Source organism: Salvia hispanica, chromosome 3, assembly GCF_023119035.1.
Source record: "Salvia hispanica cultivar TCC Black 2014 chromosome 3, UniMelb_Shisp_WGS_1.0, whole genome shotgun sequence".
NCBI lineage: Eukaryota > Viridiplantae > Streptophyta > Magnoliopsida > Lamiales > Lamiaceae > Salvia > Salvia hispanica.
The window spans coordinates 12,217,716-12,235,921 of NC_062967.1; the positions used below are offsets into that span (position 1 = coordinate 12,217,716).

The 18,206-nt window shown below is 42.3% G+C and overlaps 2 protein-coding genes across 5 annotated transcripts; one reads left to right on the top strand and one right to left on the bottom strand.

Annotated features, from left to right (window-relative positions):
* Window positions 1–2,436: 2,436 nt before the first annotated feature.
* Window positions 2,437–4,322, bottom strand: LOC125211706. Its single transcript, XM_048111611.1, has 2 exons — window positions 3,531–4,322; window positions 2,437–2,804 (listed from the first exon to the last, which is right to left on the bottom strand). The coding sequence occupies exons 1-2, from the start codon at window positions 4,174–4,176 to the stop codon at window positions 2,707–2,709; spliced, it is 744 nt and encodes a 247-aa protein (XP_047967568.1). The 5' UTR covers window positions 4,177–4,322; the 3' UTR covers window positions 2,437–2,706.
* Window positions 4,323–13,781: 9,459 nt separating this feature from the next.
* LOC125208889 (serine/arginine-rich-splicing factor SR34-like) lies at window positions 13,782–16,589 on the top strand. Of its 4 annotated transcripts, none has more exons than XM_048108399.1 (13): window positions 13,782–13,878; window positions 14,119–14,207; window positions 14,362–14,427; window positions 14,495–14,569; window positions 14,645–14,747; window positions 14,836–14,882; window positions 14,970–15,027; window positions 15,204–15,253; window positions 15,400–15,456; window positions 15,564–15,724; window positions 15,816–15,911; window positions 16,160–16,345; window positions 16,558–16,589. In XM_048108399.1, the coding sequence occupies exons 2-12, from the start codon at window positions 14,124–14,126 to the stop codon at window positions 16,170–16,172; spliced, it is 810 nt and encodes a 269-aa protein (XP_047964356.1). In that variant the 5' UTR covers window positions 13,782–13,878; window positions 14,119–14,123; the 3' UTR covers window positions 16,173–16,345; window positions 16,558–16,589. The 4 variants fall into 4 exon arrangements, with proteins under 4 accessions (XP_047964356.1, XP_047964354.1, XP_047964355.1 ...); XM_048108397.1 differs by having other exon boundaries at window positions 16,160–16,312; window positions 16,436–16,589; XM_048108398.1 differs by having other exon boundaries at window positions 16,160–16,312.
* The last annotated feature ends 1,617 nt before the right edge of the window (window positions 16,590–18,206 follow it).

An 18,206-nucleotide genomic window follows, 5' to 3' on the forward strand; every position in this document is an offset into this window, starting at 1 on the left:
ATCCACTATAGGGGCGGCGCGCCGGCCGCCCCCTTCCCGGCGGCGCCGCGGCGGTGTATAGGGGGGAAGGCGTCCGCCCCGGGAGCGGACGAATTTGTTGGGGCGGAAGGGGTATCGCCGGCTTTGCGGCGAGGACGGGCCGCTGGAGAGAGAAAAGCGGCGGCCGCCGCGCCTACCTATTGCGCGGCGACACCGCCGCGGCGGACCGCCGGTTTCCCTTTTTTTTTTTTTTTTTTAATTTCGAATTTTTATTTAATTTATTGACTTATTTAAATAAATATCCACCAATTTGTCTTCCACTCCACACCCATTTTCACTCCACCCCCAATTTCACAACCCTAGATTTTACCGAGATGCACGGGAGAGACGAAGATTCACCCGGCACGGAAGAATCGGGATATGGATACTATCCTTCTTCCCAGCCATCTCAGCTGTGGGGATCGAGTCCCACCCCCCGGGGATCGAGTCCCAGTCCCCCTCCATTCCAGTCGTGGTCACCGACATCCCCGCCATGGCAACAAAGCCAATATCGGGATCAATCTTCTCATCAGAGGAATTTGGGTCGTTCGGCGTTTGGAGATTATCGACCCACTATGGACTCGCCCAACCATCCGCGGCCGGATACCCCTTCTCACTCTTTCCAGCGCACCCGGACTCCCCTGTCTGATTTCGATAGGTTCACACTGGAGCAGATGATGGGGATGATGAGTCCGGGCCTTCCGGAGACCCCGCCGACGAGATCTGGCGGCGACGGCGGTGGTGGGAGAGGCGGCGGCAACGGTGGTGGTGGGAGGGGCGGCGACAACGGTGGTGGTGGGAGGGGCGGCGGCAACGGCGGTGGGGGGAGAGGCGGTGGGGGGAGGGGCGGTGGCGACGGCGGTGGGGGGCGGGCCGGCGGCGACGGCGATGGGGATGGCAGCGGCGGTAGCGATTCGCCGGTAACAAGTCGGGCCGTGCACTACACCAAAGACGAGTCGATTGCTGTAGCGAGGGCATGGGATGCCGTCACATCCGACCCCTGTGTTGGCACCGATCAGACCGAGATTAGCTTTTGGAAGCGCGTTTTGTTGACCTACAATGAGTTCAAGCCGAGAGGCGCCAAACCGCGTGACGCGGAACAGATCCGGAAAAAGTTTGGGAGGATTCTGACACTCACCAGGAAGTTCGTGGGCATCTACGGCAACAACCTTATCAACGCTGAGAGTGGCCGCAACGAAGCCGACGTGAAGGCTCTCTCCGTGTCCCAATACAACGCGCTATACAAGCCTAAGTTCACCCAGTGGGAGGAGTTCCGCGTTCTCGAGAACTGCCCGAAATTCAAAGCCATCTGTGCAGAGGAGACCGAGGGTCACGCGGCGAAGCGCAACAGACGCAACAGAGCCGGGAACTACAGCAGCAGCAGCGGCGGACACTCAATCGACCTCAACGACGCCCAAGCGGAGGAGCCCTCTGATACACACACCAGGGCGCTCACGCCCTCCGGGGCAGAAGGCCAGTATCCGCAGCGCCGGATGTCTGCAGGTTCCTCCCGCTACTCGGCGGCCGCGTCTGGATCGCGGGGCGCGCAGCGCCTTCTGGAGCTCAGTCCGTGGACCATGGGGCCCATGTGGTCTTGAACAGGAACCTGAATGTGCAGTTGATGAAACAACTGCAAGATAACTGCCGTTTCTACGAGTCGGCCACCGACCCGATCACCAAGTCGATATACTATGAGCTAATGTGTAGGATCAGAGAGGAGCTGGGGCTGACTGGTCCAGGGGCGACGGGGGCAGGGGCGGCGGCGCCGGGGGGAGTGGGCGACGAAGATGAGGCCGATGTTTCCGACTCCGCCACCGAGTAGATGGTGGCGGTGTTTTTATTTGTTTTTGTATGTTTTTTTTTTTAAATGTTCGTTTTGTAATTTTCCGGTATCCATGAATACAACGAATATTTGGTCTCATCGCACTTTTTAATTTTATTATTTATTGTCTCGTTCTTTAATTATTTTTAGTCCGATAATTTTAATTGTAAAATTGAATTAAAAAATACAACAAGAAAAATAAAGTGAAAGTTGTCCACAAAGTGTCCACTATTGCTGCGGACACTTTTTTTTGGGGCTGTGGACAAATAAAATGGGGCTATGGACAAAAAAAAAAGTTGTCCACCAAAACTTGTCCACCTATAGTGGATGCTCTTACACACACTGAAGTTCATTTTCTTGTAGCAAAAGGTGATGCGGTCACCCTGGCCGCCCCCACACCCCGGCCCGACAGTTTGTGAGGGGTTCAATCAGGGTACACAGCGGCCTGTTAGAGAGGAGGCCTTCAACCCACTATCCTGACAGGAGCCCATCTCCCAAGGCCTCACACTTGTGCCTGAAAGATGGAAGCTCCCACACGCCAGTAGCGGGATTCGAACCCAGCTCCTTGTAGCAATATCTGCTCCCCCGGAACCAACTGCGCTAAGCCCCTGCGGGCTACTGAAGTTCATTTTCTCAATTTAGATATAGATACATAGCTGTCACGATACAAACAATCAAGAAAAAGTAACACCTACCGGCTACCACAGTACAAACTTGGATGATATCAGTATTATTTAGGCTTGGGCAACAAATGACCATTTCTAGATCAAAACTTGCAAATTGGGATGTGAAGAATAAATAAATCTTGCTAGGAACATAGAAAACCATCCAAAGCAAGAGGGGGACTTGATAAATGTAATTACAAATTAGGCCATTCGCACATCATGTTTCTTGCGACGGCCTCTGTGATGAGCTTTCTGCAGTGAGTTCTCGCCCACTCTTTCCAACGGGGAAGCACTCTCAGCTGCAGATAAATACCGAAAGTTTTTAGCAATTGTTTGAAACGAGCAAGCATCAGTAGATGGAAGACTTGTGAAGAAGAAACAAGGGACTTGCATGCCATTTTTTTAACAACATAGAAACTTGTATAATGTTCGATTGCAATAATAGTCCTGACTTGGATCATACATCTGGGATCTAAAGATATCATCTCAGTAAAGAAACAGAACACATTCAACAATAAAAATGATAATAGTGATAGGGAAACAAGGGATTTGAATGCCATTCTTTCAACATTAAGAAGCTTGTATGAAACTCGATTATAATAACATCCCGACTCACAGTTGCTTAGAATCAACCATATGGGAAGATTAAGGAGGAACGTGCAAAAGATTAAGCAAACCAATTCCAGATGGTGAGTGTCAAGAACTAAACACAGCTACTATCATAGTTGAAACTAATTTGGGAAAATTAGACATCTGAATTCTGAAAGTTTAACCTTCAATAGAAGAAAATAATCTTTCAAGCTGATCTACCTCAAATTTCATATCATATCACTAACAAAAAAGCTGCTTCCACTTAAGAACAGACTTTCTCACCAATATAATCCCCTTTAACATAATAAGGGGCCACATAATTTCGAGTTAATCATTCAAATCAACCATAACAATATTGCATATACCTTCATAATCAAAACTCACTATCTCAATTTCAGTAACAAAATTGTTAAACTAACAAGTAAGAAATATACCTCCAGATTCATCGCCCCAAAACAAAGCCCTAGAATCGTCCTCTTCCTCATCGCCATAACCGTGTTCAGCATCGCCGCGGTAGCCCGGCTCACTCCCATACCCAGATTCATTCCCCTGGCTATCGCAATTATTACCGAACTGACCACACCCGCCGCCCACATTCTCCCTCTCTCCACCCCCCAACCCACTCGCCTCCCTCTCTCTCCGATCACTCACATCCGACGCCCAATTCGGATCCCCGAACAGCTCCCCGCTGGAGTCCGTGGCCAGCATAGGGAAATCGGAGCACGTGCCGTTCGCGGCGGAGGCGGCAACGGAGCAGCCAGCCCTGCGATCGGAGCTCCGGCCGGAGACAGAGCCGCGGCGGCGGCGGCGCTTGCCGGTGAACCAGCGCTTTCTGGCGGCGGAGAAGGAGAGCGCCCTGTCGTCGTCGAAGAGGGTGAGCTTGGACATGTCGAGGATGGCGTCGATGGAGAAGGAGGAGGTGGCGCGGTCGGAGCGGCAGGGGCGCTTGGTGTAGGGGCCGTAGCGGGGCTTGGAGGAGGAGTCGGAATCGAGGGTTTGGGCGAAGGGGCGCCAGCTGAGGAGGTGGAAGGCGCATGATTCAATGGCGTGAATTGATTCTAACGCTCCGCCGCGTGACATAGTAGAGCGAATGATTTCCGATCGAGTCGATTAGGTGAATTCACAAATCCGATTTAGGGATTTTCCAATTCTTGATTGTGTTTGAAGAAATAGATCTGCCCAGTTCTATAAATATGCTAGTAACATAAGTATATCATTATTGATTTTACTTTTAACTTTTTTTGGAAATCAACGAATGGGCTGAGAATTGAGATCATATTCATATACTCCCCCGACCCACCAAAGGAGTACTATATAATAAGGTGATTGATTTTTTTTTAAAATCAAAAAATACTTTTTTTTATATTATTCTTTTATCTTTTCATTTTTTATATTCCATTTTCTCTAAATATCATTTTTAAAAATTCCGTACCCAAAATAAAGTCATCACTAATAGTGGAATGGAGAGATACAAAATCTTAATTTAAGGAAAAAATTCCAAAATAAAGAAAAAAAAAAGTAAAGAAGTAACAACACAAGCATATTCAATTCCAAATTATTTCACAACACTGCGTGAAATGAGGATCACGCATGAAGGGAAGTGTGATAATCAGAAACGGGAGATCAAAGCATCTAATCTTGATACTCCCTCTGTCACACTATAAGTGATGCGTATTTCTTTTTGGGTCGCCCCAGTATAAGTGATACATTCTATTATGGCAAAAACGCAACATCTATATCTCTCTTACTTTATCCTCTCTCTACTTTTTTTCAATCCTATTTTATTCTCTCCTCATTTAATTATTAAATACTACTTCCTCCGTCCCCGATTAAGAGTCACACTTTTCCATTTCTGTATATCCCCAATTAAGAGTCACATTACATTTTTACCATAAATAGTAAGTAGGTCTCACATTCTATTAACTCAATTCACTCACATTTTATTATAAAATCAATATAAAAAAAGGGTCTCACATTTTACTAACTTTTTCAACAAATTTTTCTTTACATTTCTTAAAACTCATGCCCAGTCAAAGTGCGACTCTTAATCGGGGATGGAGGGAGTACTATCTAAAAACCTGTGCCCAAAAAATGTGTCACATGTGATGGGACGGAGGAAGTACGTTGTTGGTTAGAAGGGGCTTATCTTCAAAAGAAGCTCCTCTAAAACGCTATCTAATGGCATAAGTGTATGGGATGTGATAGAAGTTTATCTGTTTACGATGTATATATGTTGTTTAATATGGAGTAACTTTTAATTTGTGTTGCTTAGTCACTACGAAAAACAACAAATTTAATTTCCATTTTTTCGTCGGTAATTTACATGCCAGTACTACAGAAATTTCATCGGTAATCCATCCAATCTGTCGATAACTCTGTTTTCCGTTGGTAACTACTGATGGATTGGCCACAATAAGTAATTCAAATTTTTAGAGGTATGTAACCTTTAATTTTCGTTGCTTATATGAGTCATTCAATTAAAGCATGACTACAAATAATTTTTTATTATAAGTGGTTGTGTAATCCTCTAGTGAGCTCATGAAAATCAAAGAATGACTAAATGACAAGTCATCTTTTATTACAAGTGGACGTGGTGGTAGATGACATCTTATGATCTCACGACTGGCGGAGGAATGCTATAACATCTCACGTACTCACGAAAATCAAAGAATGACTAGATGACAAGTCTTTCTTTATCATAAGTGGTAGTGGAATACTATAACATCTCACTTAGGTCATAAAAGTTAAAGAATGACAGAATAACAAAGCCGTTTAAAAATCGATCAAAATCGGGTTAAAACCGTTTAAAAATTGACGGAATTGTTAGTGTAGGACCAATTGTGATCCGAGTTGAAATGTTCATGATGCAAAAATTCAAAAGATAAAGTATAAGACCAAAATCATAAAATGGGCATATGTCGAAGACTAATTTTGGCCTCTACTCTTTCTTTTAATTTAATATGTTGCAAACGAAAGGATTGTGATTCGATCACTTTCATCGTTCTACTGTCAAGGGTGGTAACTTAGATAGCTTATGAATTTTTTCAGGGATTGAAAATCTTTGTAGTTTCTGTTCATTCTGCAAGATTAAACTATCATCTTTACTATTTCGCAATCTTCATAATGCCAATCATTGCAAAACAAGGTGGAATATTTGAATTTTTGCTTCTTGACCAAACAATTACTACAACTTATGATGTTATCTATAAGATTTATATGAATCAAACACTCTTCCCTGGGTTCAGTTAACAAAACAAGTCCAATGTTTGACACTATTGCTTCTTTCTTTTTAATTAATGTATCATTCACCATTTTCGCTTCTTCAATAAGTATGAGAATAGTATGTAATGAAATATCGTACTTTAGATGGATCGTGCGGCCTTGTTTATGATCCTAGAATGGGTCTCATGAAAGCTTCCAAAAATTAGGCCCTAATGAAGCCTTCTCGATGTGAAATTTTAGTATATAGTATCTAGCTCATATATCTCGAATGTTTTAATTAATATACTGACCATCTAAATGACATAGGTTCTCTGGGTGATCCATATGTGAAACTTGTGTTGCTGCTGCTTGGACTTTGACAGTCTACTTGCTTCTTATCCCTTACTTTTCCGGTTTTCCCTTTCCGCTCTTATGGTGGCGACTGATGTGTATTAGGAAAGTGTGTCAAATTATCAATACTGTTGATTATTTTGGTGACAAAACCATCTACATGACTTGTTGGTAAGTGGGTGGTTTTGTTTGTATTTTAAGGACAAGTTTAGATAAAGAGATTTATGAACATATGCAGCTTATTCCACTTATCCCCTATAAAATCAACTGAATCTGCAATGAACCCTTCTACGTATAAATTTAATTATATACAGAGTCATGGCCTGTCCTAAGATAATAACTAGTATAAAATTGAAATATTTCTTTATCAGGTGATATTTGTGACTCTAAATTCCGAACTCAGTATTCTCGCTTTAAAACTTTGTGGTGACCAAATTTCTTTTTGATAGTATTACATTCTTTGTTGTTCCAACGGAGGAACCGAGTTTACAAGGAGGAACAACATCAGCTGAGAGCTGATGTAGATAATGCTAAGGGAGAAGGCAAAGGCGGTGATGGTGGCCATCACTGATAATTGCTAATGGTGCCAAAGGAGGAATGGGAAGTACCATATTTGATTTTCTTCGAACCATTGTTGGAAATAAAACATAAAGGAGTTGTATGTATGTGGTCATTTGAAAATGAAACACCCTACATCTTTAAAATGGGAGTCTCAGACTCTTGGTGCAGGAAATGCTGCTTTATGCTTTAACGCGTCTGGATTTCTTGCCATTTACTCGTGCTGTGGGGTTATACTATTTGTTATGTACACTTTGTCAGACTGACTAACTTGCTTTAACATAGTTTGGTAGATTTATATGAGTGTTCATGCTTGCTTGTTGACATGGGTGGGCTAATGGAGGAGTATGTTTTGGAGATATTCATGTACCAGATTTTCAATTTTTGGTCTCACTTAAGCTGGAATGATGTTTGTAGCATTGCTTCAATAAAATTCCAGAAGTGACTGGATATTAGTCTCCACTCTCCAACTTGTTTTAAGATGTCACATTGGGATTCTTATAGATAAAGTCATGCTCTAATGACTAAATATATGTCATGATAAATTTATAATACTAGTAAATTCACTTTACATATTTTATTTTTTATTTTGTATCTTAATTGCTAAATATACATGACAACCGTGTTTGCGTACTAAATCAAGTTTTGTACTAAATAAAATAATCCTCCTTTGGCCTGCTAAATATACATGACAATCGTGTTTGCGTACTAAATCATACTTACATATTTTATATTATTTTTTGCTAGAGCGACTCAATCGTGTTTTGTACTAAATCATGTTTATGATTAATTGAGGTCTCCAAAGGGAATCAAGTATTGCAGATTTTAGTAAGCAAGAGCAATGTCAATTGACACCTAGGATTCAGGCCTCACCCTCAATACTACTCCAACAAATATAAAGAATAATTACTCAACTGATGTGTACAATATATTATAAGTATATACTCTCTCCGTTCCTTGTTAATAAAAACGCTTCTTTTCGGCACAGAGTTTAAGAATATGTGTTAAGAGCATCTCCAATGGCAGTTAGCAGGCCGGCTAGCCGCTCCGCGCGCGCTGGCTGGTCCGCTACCGACCATTGGGACTGGCGAGCGCGAAACCGATGAGCTGTGGTTGATCGGGATCACGTCGCTGCACATCAGCGGCTATATGAAGACTACTTCGCTCCGGAACCGCGGTTTGGGGCCAACCATTTCAGGCGGCGTTTTAGGATGAGTAGACCATTGTTTATGCGTATCGTTGACGCTTTAGAGCGTCGATATAGGTGTTTCCGGTTCAGGTACGATGCGGCTGGCAGACCCGGACACACACCTATACAAAAGTGCATTGAGGCAATCAGGCAGTTGGCCTACGGAGGCGCAGTGCAGACATGTGGGACGAGTACCTCCACATCGGTGAGACGACTCCCCTGGATTGTTTGAAGTATTTCTGTCAGGGCGTCATTGAAATATTCCGTGATCAGTATCTTCGAAGCCCTACCCTCGAAGACTGCTAGGATCTGATGTGGATGCACGGTGAGAAGCATGGGTTCCCGGGGATGTTGGACAACATAGATTGTATGCATTGAGAGTGGAAGAATTGTCCCGCCGCCTGGAAAGGGTGATAGGGGCTTGGCCCTCCCAATGCTCTTCAGCCGATCAAACCCACATCAAACGCATGGAATCCAAGTTAATTAGATATCAAGATTATGTCTCCAAATAAATATCATTTTAGATGGAAACATATCTTTGATTAGTTAGCCATATCTTTTAATATCTCGTCTTTGATTTATTAGCTATTTTCATTTCAGTAGAATCCTTATATAAGGAGAACTATGTTTAGTCTTTTGAATATTGAGAATTAAGAAATAAATACTTCTTTTCTCATTCTTGTTCCAAAACCCTAGAACTTCAACTAGGGAATTATCGATTTCTTTCCGTTCAATTTTCGAGTGCTCTACAAATCTCTCGATAGGGAACTTAGACCCTATCAATTGGTGCTTCCATTGATTACTCTTCTCCCACCATAATCAATTTCTCTCAAATTCACGTCCACTATTGAAACCCTAGCTTTTGTTGCTTGAACACCTTCATTCACACGCATAAACCTATCTTCTCAAAATATCATGTCTTTTCATAAGGAATCACAACAGCACCACCCAACCATCGATGATATGCTTTTGGAATTAAAACGAATGATCAAAGCTCAAAATCAGGCTTTGGTGGAGAATTTCGAGCAGCAAACGCAGATCGGAGAGGCTCCGGGCAGCCTTGCTGAGTGCTCACTTCTGCATGAGAGACCGAAGGAGCTGCCGGACCAACAGCCGGTCATGCCACCACAGTGGGACTGGTCTCTTCCGCCGTCGATCACAAACCCACCGCTGGGTATCAAACCCTGGGCCGTACCACGCCTCCGCCGCGAGCCACCACGTTTCGACGGAAAGAATGCCCCAGATTGGATCCGTAAGATCCAGAATTACTATAATCACCACTACACACCGCTAGATGATCGTCTTTATCTTACACAATATTTGTTCGATCACCCAGCATCAGATTGGAGGGAATATTGGATGGAAACTAACAAAGGCAAGAGTTGGGATGATTTCTTATTGGATTTAAAACAACGGTTTGATCCCGAATTCTATAAGCCCTATGCGGCGCCTGCCTCATTTGGGCCATTTCGATGGACTAGAGAGACCAGCCGAGACCAGCGACAACCTATACGCCCAACGGCGTACCCTATTGCGAACCAGGAGCCAATTATGGTCGTCAAGGAGCCACTTCCACGAATAGAGGAAGTCAAGCAAACAATTATGGCCGTTAAGGAGCACAACCCAGATGACGATCTCATTGTCCAAACTTGTAGTGATCTGCATATGGCTAGTGAAATGAGCGTTGGCGACGATATCCAGGGCGTCGGGCATGACGTGGAGCAAGCTGCGCAAGTTCAAGCTCTTACTGAGCCCATTCTGCCAAGAGACGGCTCAACAGATCCAGTGGAAGAAGACGTAGTGAAAAAGGGAGTTTCGTTGGATCTAGGTGATAAAAGCAGTGTATCCTTGGAGGCCAGCTCGAGTCCTCGACATAATGTTGTACAACATTTGGACAGGAGATTTTGTGTGGGTTGGAGACCACCACCTTTCCAAACACCTGGCTCATTTTCATATATTGCGTCATTGAACAGATTTCGTGTGGTTTCCCCTCGATCCTCGCGAGATGAGCCCATAGGGTCTGTGGTACTGATATATGCTGATATCAATGCTCTGGACACACCTCCTGTCAAGCCATCGTCAATCCCGCTTAATCTTGAGGTGGAGATGGATTACGCTACTGTGGGGGCAAGATGTAACAAGGGGTTTCATGAAAATGATTATGGAAAGGACGACGCAACAGCTGCTCTAGGAAAACAACATTTTGAACTGTTGTGCATTACTTTAGAGGATACAAGGGAAAGAAGTGATGGTATAGCGTGCAGAAACATTACTATAGGTTTGAAAGTGCTGCCTGACCGACCGACCTTCTCCAGCCGTGCTGCTAATGCTTCTGTCGTGGACTCGCTGCTGTCACGGATCAACACTGCTGTCACGAACAAGCAGTCACTGTTGCGAGTAACTTCAGCCGCTGTCGCTGCTCCAAACATGCGCAAAAGCCATGAGTCAGCTGTGAACTCCACCAAATATGCACGCAAGTCCAGATTGGGTCACGAAGTATCCTTGTCTTGTCCAGGTCGAGACCCAAGAGCATTCTGGAGGCATTTTAATATTGATGAAACATGGCCGATGTCGTCGACTCTCTCCACTGCTTCAACACGATGGGGACATGAACTTCTTCAGTTTGGCGTGAAGAAAGGAGTATGTGTTTTCGACCCAGGAGATTTTGAGAGTACTTCCACCTTGAGGAGGAATCACTCATGTTCTTATTGGATTGATCCTCATGGTTTTATAAGGAAGTTAGCTCTTAAAGAAGTTGATGCATTGGTGAGAGGGGTGGCTATCACAAAGGATGGATCAGAGTGGGTTCCTATTTCTTACTTGTTCCAAATCGAGTTGGCTGATCTCTCCATTGCAATCCTTACTGAAGTAATGGGGCGCCACTATGCTCTGAGTGATGGTGTTTTGGAGAATATTGTCGATGATTATCCAGAGACGATTGTGGATGATAAGGCTGCAATCCGCTATGTTGCTGATGTTGACACAACAGTAGAGTTCCTACAAATTCAAGGGTGTGTTAATTGGTTTCATTGTTTTCTCATGGATTTTTTCATTGCATTGTGTTGCTGCTACCTCGAGAAAGTTCGAAGAGGTTGTTTTTAACATAGTTGATGTGGTTGGCCAACATCCGCCCCACAAACTGCAAATGATTCAAGCTCCAACTACAAAAAATACAAGCTTCGAGGAGAATGCAAGTGGGACTCCTAGCGTCGAGCCCGGTCCAACACTTATTCTAGCTAGTGCAAGTGCAGAGGAAGGGCTAGTTGTTCAAATTGCATTAGAGATGGCAAGATCAGATGCTAGGCAATCAGCTGCAGAGGAAGCAAACGTGGCTGCTCGTAGTAAGCTATGTGTGTTGCTTCAAATTCGAGCTTCAGCATATGGAGTTATAAAATTGATCTTCTGCTACATTTTTGTCATCTACACCTTGAGGACAAGGCGGTTTTCTTGGGAGGAGGAGTTGATAGGGGCTTGGCCCTCCCAATGCTTTTCAGCCGATCAAACTCACATCAAACGCATGGAATCCAAGTTAATTAGATATCAAGATTATGTCTCCAAATAACTATTGTTTTAGATGGAAACATATCTTTGATTAGTTAGTCATATCTTTTAATATCCCGTCTTTGATTTATTAGCTATTTTCATCTCAATAGAATCCTTATATAAGGAGAACTATGTTTAGTCTTTTGAGTATTGAGAATTAAGAAATAAATACTTCTTTTCTCATTCTTGTTCCAAAACCCTAGAACTTCAACTAGGGAATTATCGATTTCTTTCCGTTCAATCTTCGAGTGCTCTACAAATCTCTCGATAGGGAACTTAAACCCTATCAAAAGGGTTCTACACGACTATCTACAAGGGAAAGAATCCCACAATGATTACCCGCTGTGGATTTGGCATGCGTATTTTGGGGTAGCCGGGTCGAACAACGACCGCAACGTCCTCAACTCATCGCCCCTTTTCAACGAGCAGTGTCAGGGCGTCGGTCTGGCCATCAGTTTTGTCGCCAACGGCAACCAGCATGATATGGGCTACTACTTGGCGGATGGAATATACCTTAGGTGGCCCGTCTTTGTGAAGACGATCAGATGCACAGCTGATGAAAGGAAGGTCTACTTTGCGGAACGGTAGGAGTCGGCGCGCAAGGACGTGGAGCGGGCATTTGGTGTGCTCCAGGCTCGATGGGCGGCAGTTGGGGGTCCAACGCGTTTGTGGCATGTCGACTGCATTGCTGATATAATGTATGCATGTATTATCATGCACAACATGGTAGTCGAATATGAAGGTGTACAACCGACTAGTTGGGCTAATGACGATGTTGATGCAGCCGGTCCAAGCCACGACGTTGCCACCCCCATCGTACGAATGGGGGTACCTCACGATGAAGCTGGCCGCCTCAAGGCACATACCAGCATGCGCCAAGTGGATGTTCATATTCAACTCCTAAATGATTTAATTGAAGAGTTGTGGACGCGGAAGACTGCACGTCGATAGATTTTTTTTAAATTATGTAATTTTTATTTTTAGTATGTACTTTTTTTATTTAATTTAAATAAAAATTTTGCATTTTCCTGTATATGTGTCGTAAATTTAATCCTGTATTTTGCGTGATTGTAATTTATTTATTTTTTGTAATATTGCTGGCCTATATGGCTAGGCTATTGCTTGTCCAGTTTCCTGTCCTGATGATGTGACAGACAGTTTCTAGTCCTAGATGATGTGGCAGAATGAGTTTTTGGCTAGGCTATTGTTGGCCTATGGCTGGGCTATTGCTATTGGAGATGCTCTAAGTGGAATGTGAATAAAGTAAGAGAGATGAAAAAGAATAAAGTAAGAGAAATAGTTACTTTTTTTTTGCTAAAAATAGATTTGACTCTATTAATATGGAACGAAAGGTGTAAATAATTTTTGTAGGAGTTTTTGGTTAGATAACATTATCATTTCTTATGTAACAGGAGGAATGTGATAAAATGAAAACTCTAAATATTGTATAAACTCAAAACTATGATCTGGATCATTGAAAAATATCAACAGATAAAAAAAAAACATCAACAGGAAAATGTCAACAAAGTTTCAACGGTGGCCAAGGATTGATGCTGTGTTGATACTGTGTTGACATCAAAATCTTGAAATTTTACATTGCATTGATATTGTATTGAAGCTTTGTTGAGGACTTTTGAGTTTAGACCATATATAAGTTTGCATTTTTATCTCTATCACGTAACAGGATATATACGTCGACAATGCACCACTAAATTAATAAGTATTTCTAATTCAAACAAAATAAAAACATTTAGAAAAATAATGAAATGGAGAGTATCTAGTTATTAGAGTTTTTGTCCAGTTGGACTATCTAATTTTACCCCCTTTTATTTACTTTCCAAAATTGCCCTTCTGTTTCAATCAGCCGCGTTTAAAACCCTAATTTCATTTCCTACTCTTCTCAATCTGGACATCGCTGCGCTCCGCTCTCTCATCCATCGGTAAACCCACATTTTTAGGCCTCCCCACTGACTGTCTTCATTTGATGTTTAATTTGTTGAGTTTGCTAGGCTTTTGTGATGCATAAATTGATCTTTGTTCGAATTCGTAATTGTTTTGACCAAAATTGATTTTGGTAAAATTACGTTCACTGTATTATTTTAGGTATATGCGTAGTTTATGTTTATAATTTTATCCGGATCAAAATTGTTGTCACATTTTCTCGTTTTTATGATCTTTAGCAAGAATGAGTCGCTCTAGCAGAACTCTCTATGTTGGCAACCTCCCCGGGGACGTTCGTGAGCGTGAAGTGGAGGATATTTTCTACAAGGTATTTATATGTTAATGCGAGTTGCTCATTTTATCCAACTTAAGCAGCTGTGCTAGAATCGAGTTTTAATACCTGGATAGTTGATTTCTATATATTAGATAGATTTTAGAGTGGAATCTCAATTTTGATACTGTTCAACTTCATGTACTGGCAGTATGGACCAATTGTGCATATTGATCTTAAAATTCCCCCAAGGCCTCCCGGCTATGCTTTTGTTGAGGTAAGGTTTGATTTATTTCTGAGTTTTTTGTGCCTTGGAGCTTCTAATCTCTACCATTTCATGACAGTTTGAAGAGTCTCGTGATGCTGAAGATGCCATACGAGGGCGTGATGGCTACGATTTCGATGGGCATCGCTTAAGGGTGGGCATTGTTTGCGCTCGTCACCTTTTACTCACCTCTGTTTGCTATGTTAATATTTATGATATTTGGTTACAGGTTGAGCTAGCACATGGCGGGCGCGGAAACTCATCATCGACAGATCGTCGTACTGAGAGTCGTGGTCCCCGTGGAGGAGTTTCTCGGCGCTCAGACTACAGAGGTGGGTATATGAATTCATATGTAAATGTCATCCAATGTTGAAGATTTTGACATTACTACAATTTTCTCATGGGGATTTAATATGCCAGTTTTAGTCACCAGCTTGCCTCAGTCTGCTTCATGGCAAGATCTTAAGGTAAGAGTGCATTTAGTCAACAGTCTATGGTCATACACACCACTTAGCTAGTCATTAGTCTTAAGTCTTATTGTTATTATTATCCAGGATCATATGCGTCGAGCTGGAGATGTCTGCTTCTCACAAGTTTTCCATGAGGGTAGTGGTAAGTTTTATATCAATATGGGTATTTCTTTTGATTTTTTTGACAGATTAACTAATACATATTGCTAGCTTATAATATTATATTCTGGGTCCATCCATGTGTCTCCGGGGTATTATTTTGGCATTTCTATTTGTGGCATATTTTTCTTAATGTGAATGCAACTTCTCTTCCCTCAGGAAAGACAGGGATAGTAGACTACACAAATTCTGATGACATGAAATATGCTGTGAGTCATATTGCTTCTCTTCCATTTCTTATGAAACTGATATACATTTAAATGACTACTTTCTCTGTTTGTCCCCTTACTTGAGCAATTCTGGCCATACATTTGTACCCGCCACATTCAGTATTGATTTTTCTTGTCCAATGCAGATCAAGAAGCTCGATGGTTCTGAGTTTCGGAATGCCTTCTCACGGGCTAGAGTACATGTATGACTAATGTTCAAGCTTCTGCATGGTTTTCTTTTTTTGGATACCAGATTGCAATTTCATATAGGAGATTAGTAGTATCTCATAAAATCTTTCTTTTTTATTAGGTCAAGGAATATGATTCCAGCCGCAGCCTCAGCCGCAGCCGCAGCCGCAGCCGTAGCCGCAGCCGCAGTCGCAGTCGCAGCCGCCCGCCTTACTCAAAAGGCAGGAACAATGGTCGAAGCAAGAGCAAAAGTCCAAGTGTTGGCCGAAGCAGGAGCAGAAGGTTCAATGCTGTTTAGAGGCAATTCATGTTCTTTTATTGGTTTGTCAACATCTGTTGATGGGATTATTTTCTTTGATAAATCTACTTGCAGCAAGTCGCCTAAAGGGAAATCATCACGCCGTTCAAGATCTCGGTCAAGATCTGTTTCTCGATCTCTTTCTGGATCAAAAGCGCACTCTTTGTCGAGGTATAGGTGTCAGCTGTCAAAGGATCACTTTTTTTATCCTCTGCAAACTTGGAATTACCTCTTTCTTGTTTATAGATACGGATATATGCGCGATCTGGGGATTGCAAATAGGATTTTGTTGGGTAAAATTTTTTCAGTTGGCTACAACTCTTTGGGGTTGGAGGTATGATGTTTTCCAGATGGTAACTTTGGAATCCTTCTTGATGTCTCTGTTCTAATGAGCATAGCAAATGTCCAATCGATGCTAGATTGGGAACATGAAGATCATGGATTACTTTGGTGAAGCTGGATATTGGACTAATTGAATAAGAGAACAACTTTTTGCTGTGGAAATGTTTAAAATATCTCCAATGGTGCTAAGCTATCAACTCATCCCATCCGAGCATTTATTGATTCTTTTGGTATCTTTGCTAATCACATATTCCAGTATCAAGGTTATGTTTCTTCTTTGATAGGTTACTAGGGTGAAATGAATATTTTTCATTCTTGTTTTTCTTCTCATGGGTATTCTAAATGTCTGTGAGTTTCATCTTGCCCAATATGGTGATGGTCACTATGATGTGGAAGTGGAAACAAGGCTACTGGATCAAAGTTTTATAGAGGGACTAGTGGATATTAAATTGGGTTGTTTCTGGACCTTTTGCAGATCTCCTTCAAGATCCAGATCCCCGAAACCAGCTGTAAGTTTAGTCATGCTTTGATCAATTGGTGTTCTCTTATTTTTCATCCTTCTGGATGTGTATAAAATGCGATCTTTTTTTATTCAAAATCTTGTCATTTGATGTAATACTGTCCCCATTATGTTTATATCTTCGTTTCAACAATCATAACACCCAGAAACGTACAAGTGCGAGTCCAAAAAAACGTAGTTTAAGCAGAAGCCGCAGCCGTAGCCGTAGCAAGAGCCCAAGCCAGAGCCGAAGCAGGAGCCGTTCCAGGTTTATTTCTTTCAGCTTTGTATGTTATGGATAATTTTGATTCGAGTGAGGGGTGGGGGTGGGGATTATAGGAAAGATTTGTGATGGAAACAAGGTCACAAGATGGATGGAGGAATCGCGATATTTTGGGAGTCGAAACTGTGATTGAAGACGGTTGGATGGATAAACATCTCTAGTCTACAATGCAAATGCGCGAGAAACAAGGAATACGGACTATTCATTTCGATGCGTTGTAAAGGATTGCCCCCTTGCTGGAAAGCTTGCCTCGGATCATTCGGTGTGCGTGCCTCCACCCCTATACCTCACGTGGAGATAATTGATGATGAGGCTCTGAGAAAGAGATGAGAAGGAAGTGGCAGTCGCGTTTGAAAAGCAGTATCGCAGTGATGGAGATGGCGACCGAATGAAGAGGAGGAGGAGATATGGTCTTGTGGGCAGTGCCGGAGCAAGGATTTTAATCAATGGAGTACTTATTAAGTTTGTTGAATTGTTCAGTATCTACCATGTGGAATTAACTTAGACATAAGTAATACAGAGATGATAATGAGATGATTAGAGGATGGTAACAAAAACTAGAGATATAGTGACAATGTCAATATTGAAACAATTAAAGAATATATATATTTTTTAATAAAGAGCATAGTATTAAAATTAATTTTGCTAATATAACATAATTATTTATAAAAAGAATAAAATAAAATTCTAATCTAGATTTTTATTAATAAAGAGCATATCATTAAATTTTTTAAAAGAATATATCATATTATGAAATATTTATATTACTTTTTTGTGCAACTCCACAAGATCCAGTTTTTGGATTCACAATTGGAGTAAGAGCACTCCCAATGGGGGTGGCGAAAATCCGGCAAAAAATCGCCGAACATCGCCGGATTATCGCCGGCCGTTGTGGTGAAATCGGCGATAATTCGGCGATAATCTTACCGTTATTTCGCCAAGCGGCGTTTTTTCGCCGGATTATCGCCGAGCGATCGCCGGCCACTGTGGGCGACGCTCGGCGATAAATCGGCGATATTTAAATTTTTTTTTTTTTTTCGGCCCAACGGCTATTTTTACATCCCACCCCTATAAATATTTCCTCCACTTCCTCCATTCATCACCCATAATCTTCATTCTCTCCATTTTCAATCTCTTCTCCCAATCTTCAATCTTCATCAATCTTCCAAAAATTATGAGCTTTTGGAAGAAAAATTCCCGCTCGGGTAAGGGTAAGGGTAAGGGTAAGGGGAAAGAGTCGAGTTCACAAATTCCCAACACGGATGAAGCAAACGAGCAGTGGATGCACTCGTTGTTGGCGATGGGTTCTCCTCCCGGCCAACTTCCATACGCGGGTCCGTCT

Excerpts from the sequence above, each read along its gene's own strand:
- LOC125211706 (XM_048111611.1), bottom strand. The coding sequence starts at position 4,176 with ATGTCACGCGGCGGAGCGTTAGAATCAATTCACGCCATTGAATCATGC. Across the intron at positions 2,805-3,530 it reads TTGGGGCGATGAATCTGGAG|CTGAGAGTGCTTCCCCGTTG; the intron begins GTATATTTCTTA and ends ATTTATCTGCAG.
- LOC125208889 (XM_048108399.1), top strand. The coding sequence starts at position 14,124 with ATGAGTCGCTCTAGCAGAACTCTCTATGTTGGCAACCTCCCCGGGGAC. Across the intron at positions 15,254-15,399 it reads CTGATGACATGAAATATGCT|ATCAAGAAGCTCGATGGTTC; the intron begins GTGAGTCATATT and ends TGTCCAATGCAG. Across the intron at positions 15,457-15,563 it reads TCTCACGGGCTAGAGTACAT|GTCAAGGAATATGATTCCAG; the intron begins GTATGACTAATG and ends CTTTTTTATTAG.